Here is a 22,204-nt window from a genome sequence, read left to right as displayed (position 1 = left end):
GATAACAGGAACTAAATAATTCTTGCGAGAGCTCCTAGCATGTCAGAAATATAGATTAAATAGTAGCTGTTACTATTAAACATGGAATCCATGCTATTTGATGTCAACAGAATTTCTTATCCTTGCTATTGTCAGATCAATAAAGTCTTGGTGAAGTGGGGAAAAAAACTGGATGGATGGAGAGAATCAGAGAGTTGAAGGGGAGAAATACGAATATACTAACATATATTAGTAGCATCAGATATTTGCTGGTTGAAAGTTTGAAAACTCACCTCCCTGAAATCACCATTTAAAAAATAGGAGTCCTCTAATCCTGTGCTCATACGCTGCCCTGTGGCAGCCCTCTTTCCTAACAGGGGGAACAATCTCTGTCCTAGCAGGAGAAAAAAAGGCAATGGTATAAGCAATCCTGAAACTTTTTACAACTGAGATCACTTGAGTTTTCTAAATCTTGTGGTCTCTGTAATGCTTCCACTACAGCGTTAGAAGTGGCAATGTGGTATTTTGAAGCACCAGGTTGGAGCCATGGTTTTGCAATTTTCCATCTCTGTGGTACGGAGAAAGTCAACAAGTCTTACTGTGCTTCGTTTTATCAGTGAATGAGGAGGCTGGGTTGAATGATTTGTAAAGATTCCTTTAGTGCTAAACTATAATGGGTCTAGGACTACATTTAACCCAAAGCCATTAAAAGACATACTGCAACTTCCAAATTTTTCAAACTACCCCATTTAAATATCTTCACCCCAACTTCTGCTAACAAATAAATCATACCTGGACCAGAGAACGATCTCCTTATTTATCCCTCCCTGCCTCCTCTGGGGTCCTTCCCACAACCTAACAGCGTTAGAGAGGAACTGTGCTTTATTCTCCTGTTTCCAACAGTGCAGCTATTGAAAGAAAAATTGTTCAAGTAGAGAAAAAATTACTCATTTAAGTTGAAATCTCTGTTTACTTATGACTGTAGATATACCTAAAGACCAACAGAAAGAGGGGAAAGAAACAGTTACCAACTACTCCTTATTTATTCATTATACGCACTCTCCTGGACTGGGAATTACAGTTGCCATGCAATTCAAATCAGACGTGCTTTTCAGATTAAGGGGGAAAAAAACCAAAAACCACAAAACAAAAACCAAACTATTCTAAGTGTATTAAAAACCAAATCTATACTTGAATTCCTAATGTTTTAAGGGACAATAACATATGCCAAAGTATATCAACTCTTATAAATATGTTACCAAGAAACTGACTTTAAAAAAATATATGATCTAAGTAAAACAAAGTTTTCAACAGAATCCACAGGAGCTAAAAGAACAAGCAGTTCTATCATTTCAAACAGAAAAAGGCTAAATGTGTTTGTTTTCCTTTTAATTTTTATCTAAACATTCAGGGGAGACTGACTTGCTTTGTTCAGTGTTTATTATCTCACCTATCCTGAAGCAGAAACCAAAATACTTTGATAAATGGGAGAGTCTGGTAAACAGACCCTTGATCTTTAGGGCTCAGAACCACTAATCCAGTTGCATTTTCATCTTTGCCCCTTTTTCCTGAAGTCACTACCACCATGCTTCTGTTTCTTTATATGTAAAAGGGTAATAATACCTAATACAACCTTACTTTAATTCACACTTACATGGAACCAGAATGGATCTATAACGGATCTATAATGCATATAAGAAAGGATGAGAAATCTGAAAGAAAACTGCCTAAGACAGCTGTCCTCTCTGGAAATACTATCATACTACTTTACTCCACTGATAGTCTATTTAACCAACGCAATTTTTATAGCCCCAGTGATAGACTATCTCTGCCTAATGTCAAAACCACTTGCAAATACTTTTTTTCCTCCAAAGATCCACAACTATCAGACCCAGACTAAACCACCAAAGTAGCTTTTCCATATCACCCAGAAGAAACTCAGCAGTTCCATTCTTAAACTTAACTTTTAAACTCAGTCTTTCATAAAAAGGTCAGCACTGCTTTGGAGCTTCCCACACCCAAAAGTACTGTGACTCGACCTTCTCTTTGTGTCTAATATAGTTTCAAGAAAGTAGTAAAATAAACAGGTTCATATAAACATGTCTACTTTTTAAATAAAGGGCTTTCCCTAAATACCAAATTAATCTATGCAACTCCAGGAAAAGATGATGCATTTAAAAGAAATGTCTGGGAGAACACAGAAAGCTTACCAAAGTATCATACAAGCACAGGTGTTACTTACGAATACCTGAAATATGAATATACTCACCCCGGTATGTCTGAACAGGAGCCTGCACCTGGAATTCCCCTGAACCACCTGGAGGACTGGTGAGCCAAAGATGATCTTCTCCACCTCTTTGTCCTATCCCCTCCTCCCTTAATACTTCCCTCATCAACACACTAACCTTTCCCTCTTTGGATACACTAGCATTTAAGTGCCATAAAAACTATTTATTTAACTTTATTGCTCTGTTTTAATGCTACTGTCTCAGTCTCATTTCCTATTACTTTCCATTGCATTTTTCATATACTAACGATGCTCTTGTGGGCTGGCGGGGAACCCAACTCCTACTCACAGTTTATTTCTACTGTAAGAACTCATTAGGGGACTTCCTAGGTGGCGCAGTGGTAAAGAATCTGCCTGCCAATGCAGGGGACACGGGTTCGAGCCCTGCCCTGGGAAGATTCCACATGCCACGGAGCAACTAAGCCCGTGCGCCACAACTATTGAGCCTGTGCTCTAGAGTCCGTGAGTCACAACTACTGAGCCCATGTGCCACAACCATTGAAGCCCACGTGCCTAGGGCCCGTGCTCCACAACAAGAGAAGCCACTACAACAAGGAGCCTGCACACCACAATGAAGAGTAGCCCCTACTCACAGCAACTAGAGAATGCCCGTGTGCAGCAATGAAGACCTAATGCAGCCAATAAATACACTAAATAAATAAATAAAATAAAATAAAAAATAAAATAAATAAAATAAAATTTGATATGTTTAAAAAAAAAAAAACTCATTAGGTTCCAAACATCCTGTTAATAGGTTTAATCCATCCACAGACTGATGGATTATACTTACCTATCAGGTTCCTACAGGAATTAAAAATGCATAGGAAGAGAATGAGGGCCCTCTTTGTCACCTTTCCCACTTCTGCCCTTTCCCAAAAGGTTCACATTAGGAACATTTCTCCAAGAAATAGGTCAGAATCTCATTTTGCAAAGCAATTTCTATCTCGCTGATGTAATTTTTAATTGCAATTTTATGAAAACAAAATCATAACCTTGGCTAAATTTGTTTTAAAATTCATATTTGATTTTTACTATTCAAAATTTAATAAAAACCTAGCAATGGAAAACCAATCAATTATCTCAAAAAATAACATCACCTTTTTACCCCCAAATGTGCAAATATCACCTATCTCAAAACAACGTATTTTTACCAAGGAAGACAGGATGTCTGTGTGTGTGTGTGTGTGTGTGTGTGTGTACACAATCACAATGTAGGATATTTGTTTTCCCATCTCTGGCTAAAAATATGTGCTCTAAAAGCATAAAGGTATAAAGTGATATTCTATCACAAAAACATATATATCTGATAAAGTATCACTTATCTGTTTTGGCAAGAATGAGACCAAAGTAATAGAGTTGATCAAAATACTGCACTTTAACTAGTTCCTAACATATACTTAAAAGGGAAAAAGACAAGCTTTATTGCCAAGAAATAAAATCCAATGCTTCTAGCTGCAGCTTCAAATGTAGGGTAAGTATGTAAACAAATAGACTTGCCAAAACTGTGTGGCTATGGTTCCAACACAAGAAACACAAAGTTAAAGAGCCATACAAATTTTTGATATTTCCTGAGCTGATGCTGAAAATAACTTACAGGAAAGGGCTGCTGTTGAGACATACGAGTCCCAACCCCCACCCTCAAACTGTGCTTAATCTTACTGGTGCTATGACAACCATGGAAATGCTCATTAGGGCTATTAATTTAACCTTTAATCATTATATTAAAATCCAACAATACCACCAGATGGTAAATGTAACCCAAGAGAGATAGCTTCTAGACTGGGTCGGAAGATTTATAACACAAATGCCATAATGGGATTTGAGACTTCAAATGCCATTTGGCAGCTCTTTAAGCACAGTTGTGTGTTTAAAATAGGGAGAAAACAAACAATGAAAATGCTCTTATTGAGATTAGAAAATGATCTCCTCAACACCAAATCCAATCATATCCATTTTATAAGCCTTAGGTCAAGTGTCACCATCTCTGTGAAGTCATACACCCTACTCAGGATATAACTGAGACACAGCTTGGATTACCAGAACCATGCTGTCCTATAACTGAGCAGTCTCACTGGGCAGAAACTCCTAGGAAGAAGCACCCCTTCCACCTTTGAATGCACAGTGCTTAACACATGGTCAGCCCTGGGCAATAGATAAACTGAGGACTTGCTTCCTTACCCAGGAAAACCCAATTACCACACATTTTCTTTGAAGTGCTTATAATAAGAACAAACTAAAACAACAGAGGAAAAACTTGGACTGTTTGCAGGGAAAACTATTCTCAGTTATAAAATCAAGAAATTGGCTACACTTTTAAGAGGAAAATTCCAATGTTTGGGCATTACTAGTTTGCGATTTGTCCCTAACTCCTTATCAGAGGCCCAAACTCGAGGAACTTCCTTATGGAACTCAAACTTCTTAAATAATAGTAGTAAATGAGCAGTCATCACCTGCACGCCAGTGAGAAAGGCCCACTGTCTGATAGTTGTTTTAGATTTATGATGTCTCAAACTTATCAAGGAAGAGGGTAACTGTACTCCAAATGCACTGGAATACTCCGAAGTGGCTCACAATCTTACTGCAAACAAAACTGCTTCTGAGAACCCAGAGCAATGACCCAACGATAACTTACCTGGGAATACCTAAAGCTCTGTTTCTATGACTTCGCCCTCCTTGACCTTGAGATTTGGCCATTCAGCCTTCCTAGTGCCACTCTTTACCATCCAGCACCCCTCCCTCAGTTTCTTCCACTCACTCTTGCCTAAGGTCAGAGACTAATTAGCAGAATCACACACGGAGATGGGGAGGGTGAAAGGGGAGGGATAGGAATGATAAAGACAGGAGAGAAAGCAAATCCATTGCATCCTAATTCCCAACCACCCAGCCCTTCCCTTCTCCTTATCACTCACAGTGCCTTACAGCCTTCCTTACCGTGAGCCCAGCCCCCAATTTCCTCATTCTTCCTTAGTCACCTCACCCTTTCCACAAACCCTGCAGCCTCAGAAGCAACACATTTGTTCCACTCTGACATCCCTGTGCTCAACTCCACCACGGGCGACTCTCCTGCATCAGCACAAAGCATAGAGAGGAAGAAGGTACCTGGGAAGAGGGAAGGGGAGGCCAGTACTGCAACGGTTAATATAACTGGGAGGCTAAACTGGGGACTTGACCATCATTTCCACAACTCTTTCTTTGGGAAGTATGCTCTGAGTTTCAAATTATCATGATGTTTTAGAACACGGTCCTTTTTGGAATTGGAGGCTGCCTGCAATTCTTTCCTGATACGTTATGAACATGTTGTTATAAATTTGTAAATGTTAAGCAGTTGGATTTATGAAACATCTATACGCTAAAGAAGGTGACCATATGGGCAACCCTAAGCTTGGCAAATGTCTGTTTACTAATCCAGAATCTGTGTGCTTATACAGGAAGACTGTGAAACTGGTGAGTCTCTGTGAACCAGTCCCCTCCATAAGATCCAGAACCTCTTCCCCGAGGCCTAAGAAACTGTTAAAGACACTCTTTTGATTCACTTCAGCAGAAAAATCTTAAACAGGGTTCATCTGTGTTTTTTCTTATCATTTTAGAAACCTAGGGTGCTGGATTTTGAGTTAATTACCCTAAAACACAAGTCTGTATTTTCAACAGCCAGATTACCAAACAGGATTACCGCTTGAATCCACTCAACTGACCTGAAACGGATGCCCCACTTCTCATTTACCTTACTTTGGGGTGGCCAGGTGTCCTCATGAAGGCTTGAATTTTGCTTTCTCTATGCAATGTTGTTTACAAAAGGTACAAACTCCCAGGCAAAACTGTTAGTCTGGCCCTATGACTGAAGGCTTTTGATTCAGCTGGCACATTTTAGGAATCTCAAGCCTGTTTAGCCTTCCCAGCTCCAGGCCTAAACAAAAACCTCCATGCAAAGCGAAATTCAAAAGCAGAGCTTACCCACTCCTCACCAGGCTGCCCTACTTGACAGCTTCAATCTGCCCAAAGCCGCCCTCAGTTTCCTGTGGCCTTGAGAAAGAACTCTCCTTATGAAAGGCATCCAGCTGCACTGGCTGGCTGTGTATATTAACCCCTTCCATCCTGGCTCCTCCCCCCAGAGCAGCAGGGCCCTAAGGACATAAGAAGCAAACCAGATGAAGGACAAGTTCCACAAGTTTACAGCTTGTGTTAGAGATAATGACAAACTCTTGATTAAGCCCGAGGGCCAATAACAGACTTACACTAAGGGCCAAACCCCCAGTTTCCAGGAAAAATTTCACCTTAGCTAAGGATAGTAATATATCACAAAGCAGCCAAATTCATTCCTTACACACACACACACACACACACACACACACACACACACACACACACACACACACGATAATACAAAAAAACTTGTTAAAAGGAGGGCAGTACCAACAAAATTGTTTCATGGTGAGAAGAGCAGACATGAAAATAGGCTTTTTTTTTTTAATTTGGATGCTTAACTACATTCTCCATTGAAATGTTTATGCCACGGGAGAGGCTTCTGCCTAGGTGCTAACATTCAGAGAGCAGACAGTTGTAAACAGAATGGAATGAGATATGAGATAAGTTAGGCAAGGGAGGTTAAGTCTTTCATGGGTTGGAGGAAGGGCAGAGGGGACTATGAGTAAAGAAAAGTGCTAGGAGACCATGTGAAAGTTAAAAGAACAATTTATTTTACCTGGTGCAATGACGAAGATTTTTGCTTAATAATTTGATTTATTCAGTTCACCCAATAATCCTTTTTTTTGAGCGCCTACTATGTGCCACATGTGTTACTCTTTATACACAAGTCCAATTTTAAGACCTAAGCACTCAAAGGCTTGAAGTTAGTAACCTAAGAATACGAACGAAGACTTCAAAAAGGGTCTGTGTACTTTGTGTTAAATACAAAACACTTTCAATACAATGCCAAGGCTCCCTCTGTGAATAGGGAGAGAGAAGGTGCTCCCAGCTACCTCCTTTGCTCTCCTTCACTCATTCTCTCATATACCCAACCAACATCTACCGATCCCTACTAAGCCCCTTGCTTGGCATAAGGACAAAAAGATATGACCAGAACTCTTGGAGCTTAAAACTGAACACCGATCAGACAATTCTACCATAAAACAGACTGAGATAAAGGATACCACAGCATTTGAACGTCAAAATAGGAAGGAAACATTTCCCACTAGGTAACTGTAGAAGCTTCATGAAGCAAAGGATTGCTAAGCTGGATCATCAAAGACGGGCAAGGTTTCAGTTAAGACAGATGGAGCAGGTACACCGGGGTAGGAAGTACGTATACAAAAGTGAGAAAGGACAGTCATTAGGTTTTTCCTGCATTTCTCCTATGTGCATCTGAAGTCGTTCATGAGCCTTCCGTAAGTAAAATAACCAATCCTTAAATAGTAAATTTTGCAAATTTAGAGTTTTACCTGACAAGGGCACCACAGGTAAACACGGATTTCAAAACCTCACAGATTTCTCACACCTAGCAAATAAACCTCATTGGATTGGCCAATTTCCTCCCCTAGCTTCTTGCTATGACTTCCAAGCTTTAGAGGAACCATTCTAGGTGTTCCTTGTAGTACCTACACCACTACTACGACTGGTTCAAATTCTCGGAATCAGTGACTAAAATTAGTCAACTATGTAAAGGTTCACTGCAGACACCCATCCCAACTACGTGATAAAAAGAGACTGTGCTTTGGAAACAATTTAATATATGCTTAACTAAACCACTCTCAGGAAGTGATTTTTTCCCCACGTATGAGATCTTAACCTATCTCACAAGGCCGCTGAAGGTTAATGTCAGTGATGCAAGCAAAAGGGTAGTGTCTGTCTGACACCTGAGTGTTACCTGGAATGCTGATGCCTGGGTTCAAGTCGCAGCTGGCCAGCTTCATATGGCTCTTCTACCTCATATACATTTGCATCAGTGTCCTCCATGCTGCTGGAATTCTGCCATTCCAACTCTGGAGCTTTCCCCACAGCCACAACAAATGGCAAGTTCTCATACTCTGGTATTTCCTCGTAATGGCGTATATTTTCATACTCCGGTGCACAGCCGCTTATAACAGATTTGCAAGGTGCCTGCGAGGATGACTCCCTGGAGAGCATTTGGTCATCCAAAGACTCAGCTCTCGGTCCATTAGCTGCACTGCTCTGGCCTCGCGACTTCTTCCTCTTCTTTTGGGATTCGAGGCTATAGTTATCTGCCGAATATGCCTTGATGGGTTTATTTCTCTTCTCTTCTACCAACAAGCCATGCCAATCACTTTCACTCCCTTTTCTCTCCCCACCCACAAGGCTGCCTGAGGTTGTGTCTCCGAGCTGGCTACTCTTGGACCAAAATTTCTGGAAGTCACTCTTCATGAAACAGATGGACAGCTTCATGTTGAGCAACTTCTTTAGAGAGTTCTTCTTTTGAGAGTCTTTGCAACGCTTAGTGCACCTTTCCACATCTACAGCAGATAATGATTTTGCTCTAGGCTTGGTCAAGGCAGTGGGAGGCTCACTGTTTGAGGATATGGTGACAGACTTTAAGGATTCTGGGTTCCCTGAAAAAGGTATAATAGGATGAGGTAACTTCCACACTGGCTTCTCCGAAGCCCGTTTAGGCATATCAAAGGAGGACAACACACCATGGCTTGGGGCACATAAATGCTGAACGTGATTTCTTTCTAGACCCTTCTCTGAATTTTTTTCTTCATTTGAGGGATAAGAACTTTTCTCCACAAGCTCCTCTGAGGCAGCCTTTTTAAGTACTCCTGCAGCAGGCAAGCTGTGTCTTTGAGGTTTTCTGGGGACAATTCTTGAGGAACTTTCATCTTTTATCGTAGATTCCTTTTGCAGCTGAGGGGTAGACACTTCCGAGTTACAAGTAGAAGGCAAATGTTCGCTGCAGGTTAATTTGAGCTGCTTGGGCAGGCTCATGGAGAGAGTACTGCATCTTATAAAACTGGTCCCTCTGTCCACAGCAAGTGACATACTAGAACCATCTCCTGTCTTGTTGTCAGAACTCAAATCTGAGTCTGTCTCTAAAGGAAGTACCATTTTTTCAAAGGAAGATGTTTCAGGACACAAAGCTTTTTGTGAATTGATTAAGCTTTGTCTGTCATCGTTGAAGCCCACATTCAATTCACTTTTATTTTCCGGCTTCACTTTGTCCATCTGTTCCTGGTTACATAAAACATCCTGATGAAAAACACTGATTTTATTGTTTTTCAAACTATCTTCGAAAAGACAAGGAGAGCTACTGTCTACATTCTCTGGTTCTTCAGTACTTTCACTAGGAGTATCTATATGTCTTTGGCGTAACAGGCGTGCAGCATGTGTCTTTCTGGGCTTGGGAGCTGGAAATTTGGGAGCGTATGGTACTAAGCGAATTTCCAAGGGACCAAGGTCTTTGACTTCTGATTTCTTACTATCTCCATCTGAAGATAAAAAAGTACTCCTTTTATCATTTTCTAGGGCTTCTTGGTCAGATGAGCGAAAGCAAGTATTGCTTTTTCCACTGTTATCCTGATTAGTTTCAAAATTTTGAAATTCATCACTAGGAAGTTGTAGGTGGCAATGGTGATGATCAGAAACTGTTTCAAAGCTGGACAAGGAAGGTGACAAATCTGCAAATTCAATTCTGAATTGTCTGTTGGAATTACAGCTATCACTCATTTCTGGACTGTCTGTGGATCTGTGCTTCTGTGAGAAAACAAAAGGTGATGTTCGTTGTGTTAAAACATCTTTGAGCTTCTCTTCCAGGATGCTTGCCTTTAAAACTACTTCACTCTGGCTCTTGATCTTTCCACCATTAGAATCACATTTATGCTGAGTTTTTATAGTTGAAGAAAACGCACCCATTTTATTATTTTCTAAATTTTCATGCATTTCCAGGGGCTCTAAAACAAGCTGCTGGACACACACATTCTCTCTATGGCCAAGCTTACGGTTACACTGAGAACGGCAGGAACACATTGGTAGAATATAATCACTGCCCTGGTGCCTTCTATTTTTGCAGTTAGAGTTGTCAGTGCTTTCAGGGAATTCCTGTTTATGCTCTTCCAGGTTCACAATGATTTTCCCGGATGGTGACTGCCTGATGTCTTGAACTGGTGAGGCCTTCAGAACTTTTGGTTTTGGAGCTATTGCTGGTTTGGTTTTCTTTGTTGCCTGTGGAACACTGGAAACCACGATCTCAGGTTTAGGTGCAACAGGAGGTGGAGCTGGCTTATTATTTGCAACCACAAACTTTGGCTTGGGGGCCACTGGTGGCTTCTTAATCTCTAGAAAGGAAAAAAAAATATCTGATGACCAAATAACCAAAGCACAAGATAAATGATTAAATTTGATAACACTGGGACCTCCCTGGTGGCACAGTGGTTAAGAATCTGCCTGCCAATGAAGGGGACATAGGTTCAATCCCTGGTCAGAGAAGATCCCACATGCCGCGGAGCAAGTAAGCCCGTGTGTCACAACTACTGAGCCCTTGAGCGGCAACTACTGAAGCCTTTGGGCCTAGAGCCCGGGCTCCACAACAAAAGAAGCCACTGCTATGAGAAGCCCACACACCACAACAAAGAGTAGCTCCTGCTCACCGTAACTAGAGAAAGCCCACGTGCAGCAACAAAGACCCAACGCAGCCAAAAATAAAACAAAATTTTAAAGAAATTCTAAAAAATAATAAAAAAATAAATTTGATAACATTTTTACATGACAATATGCTGAACTTGCATTTTACTAGGTAGATTATATTGCATTATACAGAGTCAATTATTACTTTTGAAAATTCCTTAAATTGCCCTTCAATTCCAGTACACACAGCTTTGGGTATTTCTTCTAACTCTGGAACAGATTACCATATCTTCAGGCAACACTAAATGAAATATAGTAACTGGCTTCTGCTTGAGATCTGTATAGCAGGAGAAGGTACTTCAGTTCATTTACTGAGAGCTAAGAGTTGAATTTGCCTAAGCTTTATGTAGGATGCAACTCCTTAAGCGTCTCATGTGAATAAGCATTATTCTTCTATCTCAATGATATACAGTAGAGCTGTATAAATGCCCTTTATCAATGACCTATCTCACTAGAACCCCAAAATAACCTAAAAAGGCATACAGAAATCGGAAATCTTCCAAACTTGAAAACTGAAAAGTAATGATACTGTACTACTTGAGGCTCTTAATAAAGTTGGTATTTTTTTCTGTGCAGGGATTGTCAAATGGAATTTTCATTACACTCCTTCACTAAGCTTTATTTTTAAAAAGTCACATGCCTATGCTTTACCCCAGGTGATAATGCTGTGTACCCTTCACTAATAACCACTGTTCTAGTGCATTTAAAAGATGACCATAATTCCTATTGTAGCAATTCTTTCTTGACATTATATAAAAGGGACTCAATGAGCACCTTTTACACTGTGCTAGATTTGCAAAGATCTGCTCCTAGCCTACAGGAACCTAAATTAAAGCTTCACACAAAAGACCTACAAAATGAAGTTACACAGAGTCTGAACATCCACATTTTTTAAAGTTCTTTTATGTTTTTCCACCTATACTATCACTTATCACCCCGTTGTATTTCCCAAGACTTGAGCTAAAATGTATTTTGTCTTATACTTCTCATACTTAAGTTTGTTCCTCCAACAGGATCTAACACTTAATAAAAACTTAATGAAAAACATAAACATAAACCTTTCAAAATATCATCTGCTGGACATTGTTTAAGTACTTGAATACACAGAGGCTTTGATTCTTCACTTGGTGATGAGTTTCTTTTCAACAAAGGAAATTAGTCACAACACTCCAACTCGGGAAGATATTACAGGAATATGAGTAGGGGAAAAAAAAAAAACAGTAGGGTGCGCTACTTCCTTTTACCAACCAAGGAAGAATTTCTCAAACCCCAAGTACTCAGCGTTCAACCTAGATCACCTGATGACAGACGCCTTCTCATTCAATTCCTCAGTATGTTATAATAAAAAAAGATATGAAGTATTTCCAAAATGACTTAATACAAATTCCCAAAGCCATGCAATTTCAGTTAAGTGTTCAATAGCATATTATTGTTTTGTTTGTTTTTTTAGGTACAAAAAAATTTTAAAACCATTCAAAGCCTAATGATAAAGCTTGGTGTAATGGTCTATTAAATGAAACTCTTGATCTATTAAGTCTTAAAAGAAAATATGAATGCCCTAAGCCTCTTCCCAACCTCCTATCTTACTCAAGATAAGACAGACCATCACACTGATTTCTTTTCTGTAAGCATTCTGAAAACATCCTACCTCCGGGCATTTTGAAGGAATTAAAAAAAAAAAATCATATTGCAAAATCCAGTTCTGCAATATGGAAAGAGTTCTGGAGACTGGTGGCACAGGAGTATGAATGTGCTTAACGCTACTTAACTGTACACTTAAAAATAGTATAGATGATAAATTTATGTTAGTATTTTACCACAACATAAAAACAAAAAAAACAAAAACAAACAAAAAAACCCCACTGCCTCATTAAATTAATCGCTTACTTTCTGAATCTCAGAGCCTTTTCAGAAGCTTCTGGGTCATTTACCCAACCCATTTCTGCTATTTTAGTTCAATCGTTTTTTTAATCTTTGGTACCAACTTCACACAGTTCTTTAAATAAGTTTTGTACATGAGTCTGCTTCCAAGAATCATAAATCTCTGTTCTTAGTGTCCTAGAAATTCAATTAACTACATGAGCTATGTTTGATTACCAACAGATATAGCACAGCGTTATGTACCTAACTGCCTCAACACATACTCACTGAATTAAATAAAGAACTGTGAGCTTCGGCTTACTTAACTGTGTATTGGAGGAAGCCAATAATATAACTGGGAGAGCTGGCTAACCTAATTGTGTGTCTCTGTGGAGAACTGGTGGCCTCAGTTTCCTTATTGTAAATGAGGGAGTTGAACAGATCTCTAAAGCCTAAATGATTCTGAGATGATAACATCTGAGATGTCTGCATCAGGAGAACCCTTAGATTCTCTAGCTGCTTTGCCCTCTGTGATTTTCCTTCGGGTGAACCTCCCTCTATCTTCACCACTAGAAGGCAAGCTCCAGGAGGGCTGGCAGTTTGTCTCTTTGCTGTATCTCCAATGCTAAACACAGGGCCTGGGAATAGTCAGAGCTGCCACATACACAGAGAGTCTTTACTATGTCTCAATAACAAGGTATTTCCTTAAAAAGAAATCAACATCCATTTAAACATAAAATAATATTTTGTTAGCAGGAATCAAGTTCAGTAGGATTACTGAATAAGTTCTTAATTATTAGTAGGAAAAAGTGTTCAACTCACTAGAACAGCAATATTTGAAATCGTTCATTATTATTAGCAGTAGTAGAAGTGTTAGTATTATAATTTTTAGTGGCTCTATTTTGAAAGAAACACAACTCAAAAGATAACAAGCCATTATATGAAGGTCTGCTCCAATGTCAAACTCTTGAAATAAGTACACAATGTTTGGAAATGAATTCAGCACCTTTGGATCTTAATACTGTATCAACAGTCAGACTGAAGCTTTTTAGAACCTAGCAGCAAATCTTTTATTTACACAGCTGTTTGGCTCCAAGGAAAAATAAGGTAAGAAAGTAAAGCACTAGTACCATTTTACTAACAATTACAAACACTCTCCTCATCTGTTACACACAGATGGCTGCCGTCCACGTGCAACTTTCTCAGCTATTGAACCAGCCAAAGAGCAAAACACAGCACATATACACCAAGGCCTGTACATGTTCAAAATATATGAAATATATTCCTATAATCATCTCTCCTTTTTTCATATACTAATTAGAATAATTCTAAAATTTCTATTGTGGGCCTACTCTTTCACAGACGCAGAAAAACAAAGCAAGTTCTTCTTCAGGACACATATAACTTAGATGTTCTACATTTTTCTTATTCCCTTAAATTAAGCCAACCATCCCAAATAACACAGATTAGATTCAGTGTAAACAAACATCCCCTCCCCCAATTGCAAATAACATTCCTAAAGTTTCAATGAATTTGAATATTGTTCCAAAGAGCATCATAAACAGCTTGTAAGAATGATGAACACATAATTTTACAAGAATAGGATGGAAATAAAAACCCAGTTCTTTTCCGTATTCTCCATTTAGACATGAGAAAAAATTATAATAAATCTTAACAGATGGGCGAATAAAAAAGTAGTTAATGCTTCTCAGCAAGCCATGGTTAAAAACCAACTAACTCAGCTAAACACAGGAAGTGTCCCTCTTATACACCACAAAAATGTCTGTGGATTTCTTTAATTCCAGAGTCGATAAAATACAAAAATAGCATGCACTATTCAATGGTCATTCAGATGAAAGAATAATAAAAATCCAGACTGAGACCTAGATCAGGTCTACTCAGTTAAATGTCAAGTTAAATGCTTCTGTATCTGTTCATTATAAACTGTTCGGACTGGAATTGAAAACTGCTACATATAAGGTTAGAGTTTTAAATGCGTTTGACAGTGGAGGTGAGACTTAAAGTTGGCTAGAAGGATTTTAAAATCTCCAACCACTTTAAATTGAAATTAGGCTTGTTCATTAATAAAACTTAAAGTGAGGCACAGAAATTTAGGATGAAAATAATTCACCTCAAATAAGGAGAAAGCCTCCCTTTGGCAAGGAGAAGAGAGTTTATAAATAACATGATTCCCCGTATATGATGACATATCTCCTGTACACACATATAATACCAAAAAGGAAAGATCCACATCTTCCTCAGGAATACTACGATGGGAACACTTCACTCCTTGCTTTCTTATTCCTATTGGCTAACTTCTCGCCTCGTTAGTTGTAATCTGATTACACCTAGCCCTACAACCTCCAATATATTCAGGCTTTAGAAAGAATACAAATCTGAACATTTAGAGTGCTGTTTGACAGTTTCAAGTTGCAGGAATTTAAAACAAATGCCAAGAAAAGCTAAGAAAATTTAATCTGATACTTAGCGCTGATTCTATAAGTAACTTTGTTGGTGAAGCTTTACGCTGCTATAAAATGTCTAATAAAAGTTTATTTTTTACAACGTGGGCAAAAATGTTATTTTTAAAAAAAAACCTTAATACTTAATATTAAGTTCTGGCTTAAAAATTAACCTATGTTCCTATAAGTGAATTTAACACCACGTCAGTAATTATTTTGGTAAAAAGGAACTATTCCTTCAGAATGTTTAGAAATACAGTGTCCAGAATTCTTCAAAGTCCACACAAAGGTAATAATACAACAGGCTTTGCTATTTGGGTGAAGGGAAAGGACGACAGAAAATAAGGCTTTGTTTACACTAACCAGGCAGAAATCGAAAAAAGATCCATAAAACACCGGATGAAGATGAACAAAAATCTCGGCATCTGGCAATTCTACTCCTCTGCTCCTCAGGTAACAGGGGGGAAACCACCAACACAGCAGTAACAATGTCTAAACCTCTCTGCTGAATAAGGGTCAGGGTGTCCAGTCGACACTAGGGTTAAAGCCGCTCAGCCTGGTCGCCCAGTTCAACGCTCCGGGAACACTGCCCTTTCCTAGAATAACTGATTTCTTAACATGGGAATCTAAACTATTTTCATACGCCAGGGCAAAGTCGCTCAAATCTTAGGAGAGAAAAACAAACGCCCTCTTTGCATTTCCCGTTTCACCTGGCGCTGGGAGCCCCCACCACGGTCTGCTTTTCAAAGGAGGTCCCAAGAGACACACGATTTCCAAAGAGCCCCTCTTGGCACGAAGGCACGAGAAAATCCGGCAGCAAACACCGTCTCCTCCGCCCTTGCCAGCATCCAGCGGCAAGGCACAGGGAACGCCGCTAGCCCATCCCAGAGGACAAAGTTGCTCCGAGCCCAAGACCTGCAGCGCTCGCTACAAACTTTCCAGCCGCAGCGCGAGCGCCGTCACTTACCTGCGGCAGAAGTCATGATTCCCCCGTGCAGCTCGCTTCCCCGCTCGCCCCGCTCGCCCCCCTCAATCCCCGCTCCCCATTGTCTCAAGAGTTAGGGCCGAAGAGAAGAGCCCCCGCAGAGCCCACATTTCCGTCCCGCGGCCCCGCGGCGCAGCGCCGCACAAAGGATACGGCCGGCTTCGGGGACCCTGCGGGCGCTCCCGGGCACGAGCCGCCGGCGACGGGCGGGCGCGAGCGCTGCCCAGCCGAGCTCCCGGCGGACGGCGGCCGCGCGCGCTCACGAGCAGTGCTCTCAGCTGCTTCGCCGGCGCGCGCCCTTCTCAAGCTCCAAAAAAAGATCAGCGCTTCGGGCGCCCCCTGCTCCTCGCTGCCGTAAAAGGCGGACAAAAGCCCCAGGCTTCTCCAATCAGAGGGCCCGAGCTTCATCCTGTTCCCGCCCCTCCCGCCCACGCGCTCCAGCTCAGCTCCTATGAGCGGGCCTGAAAAAGGGGGCGTGAGCTGCGAGGCGTGCTGGGAATTGTAGTTTTCTGGACACACGGGACGGGCAGAAGCCGACTCTCGGGTGCGTGCAGCCTGTTCTCCCGCCTTCATTTCCCATCGTGCTGAGGCGGGTGGCATGGCGGAGAAGGATGACACCGGATTTTGACGAAGAGGTGGTTTTTGAGGTAAGGGGAAAATGGCGGTGCGCGTGAATTGCCTTTGTTTGAGAAGGACGAGGGAGCAGGCGAGGAGGCCAGGCGAGAGGCCGATCCCGGAGTGAGGGATCGGGCGACGTTCCTGCTGGCCTCGGTCACCGAATCTCGGCAATTTCCGGGCCTAGCGTTGGACGCAGCCTGACAGGTGTAGCCCGAGGCACCCTCGCCGCGCCCGGCCCCTGCCTCGGGCCCTCGCAGAATTCCCGTGCAAGTCCCGTGGCGTGGAGCCCTGCTTGTTCCTCCCCCGGGGATGGATAAGCCGCCAGGGGACTGCGCCTGGTTGGGGCGGAGCCCAGTCGTGCCTTTTAGGTACTCACCCATGCGATTTAGCCTTCCTCTTTTTCGTCTTCGATTTTTTTGGGGTCAGGATCCAGAAGTGCCCCAGGTCACCGTTCACGGTCGAGGCGTGGCCCTCGGAATGGAGGCAGCAGGTGCTCGTTTTCTGCCGAGGTTTAAGATCTGTATGTGGGACCTACTGTGGGTGATGAGGGCTGGGGCATCTCAGCATCTAATTCTTTTGTCCTTTGCTGTTGCGCTAGGTGTAGCTAGTTTTTCTGATTCGAGGCTCGGGTGTGAGTGCTTTTGTGTGAAACTATATTAAGACGTTCTCTGCCATCTTGAATGAAACAACAACAACAAAAAAGAGTCTAGTGTTTTTGTTGCCATTTACTATCAGACACAGATGAAAACTCACACTCTTGTATAAGGCATGTATGTGTACTTCACTAAAATCCATTCATCCAACTAGGTTTTAAGAAATTTAAGAAAAGAAAGGGCTCATGCCATACAACCAGACAGCTAGGCAATAAATAGTACAGAATGGTAAATGTTGAAATATATGTGATCTGTCATTGGAGGATTGATTTGGAAACCGCCGCTGTTCTTGTGGCCTCGGAGACACTACACCTAGTAAATGGATGTTGGAGGTGGATCTCGAACTATGAATCTGTTTAGAGAGATGGAAAGGAGAAAATGCATTGTAAGGAAAGAGAAGAGAGTATGCCAAGGTTGGGAGGTGTGAAAGTACCTGGTGTAGATTTTTAAGGGACTTGATTGTGGAGTGGCGCTATATAAAGTGGTTTGATGGGGCTAGAATGGAGAAGTAGTGGAAGATAGGGCTCTTTTACCGAAAGGAGGTGTCTGGTTTTGAGGAGGTCAATAGAGAAGACAAGCGCCTGAGTTTTGGAAATGAAAGAAGAAATAAATCGAATAATGGCTTGGATAGATACTTCTAAGGTAAAATCGAGGAAACAGTTACAAGATTGAATGTGGGAGATGAAGGAGAGATCTATGTTGCTTAGATTGCTAGAGAGAGGAGATTGGGTGGATTTTTTTTTTTTTTTACCCTATTACTATTCTTAGATATCTGAGTATAATAGTAATACATGCTCAGAGAACATTTCATTGTAGAAAACAAGCCACAAAATTAAAATCGGTCATTTTGCTACCACCCACAGATGGCCACTGTTAACATTATGGAATGTGTTCTTACAGATTTTTTTTCTACTCAAATGTATGTTTGATATTTTTTAACACAAAAAATAATACCACAGAATTTTGTATTTATTTTTCAATGAGTCTTTTCCTCTTCATTACTCTTTGAAAACAATAACATAATATCCAATCATGTATATGTATCATAATATAACCATTTTCCCATTCTTGGATAGTTATATTGTTTCAAAATGCAGTTGTCATCAACACTGACATAAATCCATCTTTAAATGCATCTCTGATTTTTCCTTAGAGTAATTTCTTTAAGGGAAACTACTGGGCCAAAAGATATGAACATTTTTTAAGACTTATGCAGAAAGATTATACCTATTCAGGTTTCCTTTGGGAATAAGAGCATTTTCACCAAATCCTCAGCAACAACCTTATTAGTTTCCTTTAATCTTTGCTATTTTGATAGGAAAAAGGGCATTCTGCTGTTCTAATTTACATTTTATGCATTTACTGGAAGCATTTTTATTTCTTTCTTGAGCATTTCTTTTTGTATTTTTGCCCATTTTCCTATTGGATGTTAGCGTCTTATGATTTGTATACGTTTTCATATGTTACTTAACCTTATTATACTTGTAGGAAAATTTTTTAGTTTGTTTAATTTATTTGCTTTCTGTCATATACATAAATTTTTATTGCATCATAATGTTCATAAGAAAGCTGCACAAATCATAAATGTGCAGACTGATGAATTTTCACATGTCGAATCCATCCATGTAACCAGTACCCGTGTTAAGAAACAACATCACCAGCACACGAGAAGCTCCTTCTTACTCCTTTTCAGTCACTTCTCCCCACCCCAAAGATTACCACAATTCAGACTTATAATAACTAACATGGGGCTTCCTAGGTGGCGCAGTGGTTAAGAATCCGCCTGCCAATGCAGAGGTCACAGGTTCAATCCCAGCTCCAGGAAGATCCCACATGCCGCGGAGCAACTAAGCCCGTGTGCCCAAAAAAAAAAAAAAAAAAATAACTAACATAGATTCCTTTTGTCTATTTTTATAGTTTACACACTGGGCAATTCCATTTGTATATGCTCTTTTTTGTCTGACTTTTTGCTCTTTGGTTTGGTTTGTTAGATTCATCCATATGGTCATGTGAGCATTTTCCATGTGAGTGTATGACCGTTTTTTAATACACTCTATTAATGGTCTTTGGGTAATTTCCAGTTTGAGACTATTATGAATAGTGCTAGTGTGAACCTTTTAGTAATATATGTCTTATTGAACATATTTCTGTTGAGTATAAAGTTAGAAGTGGAGTTGCTAGTCATAGGAAATGCATATGTTTGTCTGTGTAGTTATTGCCAAGCATTATTCCAAAGTGGTTGTATCAATTTATTCTCCTACCAGAAGTATAGGAGAGGTCCAGTTGCTCCACAGCTGCTCCAACACTTGCTAATTTCAGTCTTTCTTTTTATTATTCTGGTGGATGTGTTCTGGTATCTCCTCTTGGCTTTAATTTGCATTTCCCTGATAAGGAAGGGCAGAGTCTTTTTATATATTTAAGGACCAGTATATCCACTTTAGTGAAGTCAATTCAAGTTTATTGCGTATTTTTCTTTTGGATTATCTCTTCTTGTTACCAATTTGAAAGAGTTCTTTACATATACTGGATATAAGTCCTTTGTTGGATATATGTACCTCAAAATATCTCAGGAAGTGCGTAGCGCTTTCTTAATAGTGTCTTTCAATGAACAGAAGCTCTTAACTTTATTACAATCCAAGTAAACCTTTTTCTTTTATGGTTAGTGCCTTAAATATTTGCCTGCTCTAAGGTCACAAAGATTATTTTCTCTAAAAGCTTTCTTTATATTACCTTTTGTTTCTAGATCTGCCATGCATCTGAAACTGATTTTTGTAAGGTATCAAGTAAAGGTCAATGTGTTTTTTCCCACATGGATGTCTAGTTAACCTGGCATTTGCTGAACAGACCATCCTTTCCTTGCTGAACTACAATGTTGCCTTTGTCATAAATCAGGATACCTTGTATGTGTGGCTCTGTTTTTGGATGTTCTCTTTTCCATTGATTAATTTGATCATTCTTGTGCCTATACCACGTTATTTTAATTACTGTAACTTTATAATAGGTCTTAGTATCTCATAGAATAAAACCAGCCAGCTTTATTTTCTTTCAAGATTGCTTTGGCTATTCTTAGCCCTTTGTATTTCTAAATGAATTTTAGAATCAGTCTGTCATTTTTGCTTTAGAAAAAGGAAACTACCAAGATTTGATTGGGATTGCTTTGAATCTATGGATTAATTTGGGGAGACCTGACATCTTTACAATATTGAATCTTCCAAACCATAAGCACTTTTATTGCTTGCCTACTAAATTGAGTCAAGCAGCTTCCCATCACTTTCTGTGCTCTAGGACTGATTTTACAAACTGGGAATACAGAGGAGGAAAAATAATTTTCCCTCTACCCTTCGAGTTCTTAGCTGAGACCCCTGTAATTAAAGATAGATTAACAAGAGAAAAGCAAAAGTTTATTAACGTTCTTAGGAAACAAAATTCACCTGGTGTAGATTTAAAAGATCTTACTGGCTTTCTTCAGCGATTCATGAGTTGGGCAGCATCCCATCTAGCAGATAGAAAGAAGCTCCCAGGATCTGTAAAAAATGAAAGACTTTGTAGGCAGAAGGGAGTGGGACAAGGAAGTTAGGCTAGCAAAGAGTGGATTAGTTGTGTCAAGGTCACATTCTTTTAGGGGATGGCAGGGGTCTGTCAGGCAGGTTATCTCACTAGGGCCGATCTGGTAGTTCCTGATTGACTGGCTTAAGATTGTATTTCTGTTATGAACGCAAGTTCCTGTGCCCAACACACAGTAAGGTGAAACAAACCAAAACGTGGAAATTTGGAGCAGTGGAAGATTTATTGCAGGGCCATGCGAGGAGAAGAGGTGGTTTGTGCACCCCCCCATCCCCCCACAAAAAAACCCGTAACTCCTTGAAGGGTTTCAGCAAAGCATTTTTAAAGGCCAGGGGAGGGGAGGGGCATCCCAGGGTATGTGATCAGTTTGTGCACAACTCTCTGATTGGTTGATGTTGAGGTAACAGTGCAGTTAACATTGTCAATCCTTAGGTACCAGTGGGTCTGCGGACTACAGGCTCATGATCATCAAATAGTTAATTTCTTCCTTTGATGGTGGTTTTTAGCATCTGAAAAGCTCGGGTAATATGCAGGAGATACTGTTATCTCGGTGCTACAGCAGAGGATATGGGGGAGGGGCCCTGTCCCAGGAAGGCCCCACAGGGTCCTGCTCAGTTACCCTGTTACATTTCTGGGAGAGGCCAAAAGTGTAATTAAGTCTTGGTTTGGTAAGTTGGATCTTAGCATAAGTGACTCCATTTGGGGCCTGTTTTGTTTTTAACAACATGTATACTACATATATACAGGGGAGATACCGTTTAAAAAAAAAAAAAGAAAGAAAAAACAAAACTAGACAGTAGTTACAGCAATTAAAATAGATTTTATTCAGGACTTGCAATAGGCAGAAAGAGACCTGAGTATAGGACTGGGTTCTATTGCAAATACAGCATGGATAAGTGGGAATTTAATTACTAAGAGGAAACAATGGGTCAAGAGGGGTTTTGGCTAAACCAATACAACAGGATTCTTGCTGAAGACAGGCCAGGGTAGTCAGACATTACCTTTGTTACCTCAAGCCAAATGCTGAGACACTGAGGTTTGCAGCAGAGAGAGTTTATTCACAAAGCAGCCAAGGGAGGAGAACAAGTCTCAAATCCATCCCCCCAAAGGTGTGATATTTATGGGTAAAGGAGCAGGGTGGTCTTAGGTGCGAGGAAAGGTGACT

The 22,204-nt window shown here is 40.4% G+C and overlaps 2 protein-coding genes across 12 annotated transcripts in view; one reads left to right on the top strand and one right to left on the bottom strand.

The window, feature by feature from the left end:
* Positions 1–16,252, bottom strand: part of FGD6 (FYVE, RhoGEF and PH domain containing 6) — a 110,172-nt gene extending 93,920 nt beyond the window's left edge. For all 6 annotated transcript variants that reach the window (XR_009054753.1, XR_009054755.1, XR_009054754.1 and 3 more), the window contains exons 1-2: positions 16,187–16,252; positions 8,127–10,548 (exon numbers count right to left, since the gene is read on the bottom strand). Coding sequence is in view for 3 of the 6 variants with exons in the window: in XM_057742296.1 (XP_057598279.1) it covers positions 8,127–10,548; positions 16,187–16,202 (2,438 nt within the window). In the remaining 3 variants the exon portion in view is untranslated. The remainder of the gene's footprint in view (positions 1–8,126; positions 10,549–16,186) is intronic.
* Positions 16,253–16,733: 481 nt separating this feature from the next.
* The window catches only part of VEZT (vezatin, adherens junctions transmembrane protein), a 64,138-nt gene continuing 58,667 nt past the window's right edge, over positions 16,734–22,204 (top strand). For 5 of the 6 annotated variants that reach the window (XM_057742363.1, XM_057742365.1, XM_057742362.1 and 2 more), the window contains exon 1: positions 16,734–16,851. In XM_057742363.1, coding sequence (XP_057598346.1) covers positions 16,816–16,851 — 36 coding nt within the window. In that variant the 5' untranslated portion in view covers positions 16,734–16,815. The remainder of the gene's footprint in view (positions 16,852–22,204) is intronic. The other variant, XM_057742366.1, reaches the window with a different exon arrangement.

The sequence above is a fragment of the Hippopotamus amphibius genome, chromosome 7 (assembly GCF_030028045.1).
Source record: "Hippopotamus amphibius kiboko isolate mHipAmp2 chromosome 7, mHipAmp2.hap2, whole genome shotgun sequence".
NCBI lineage: Eukaryota > Metazoa > Chordata > Mammalia > Artiodactyla > Hippopotamidae > Hippopotamus > Hippopotamus amphibius.
Note: the sequence above shows the minus strand (reverse complement) of the source record. Positions and strands in the feature narration are given on the sequence as shown.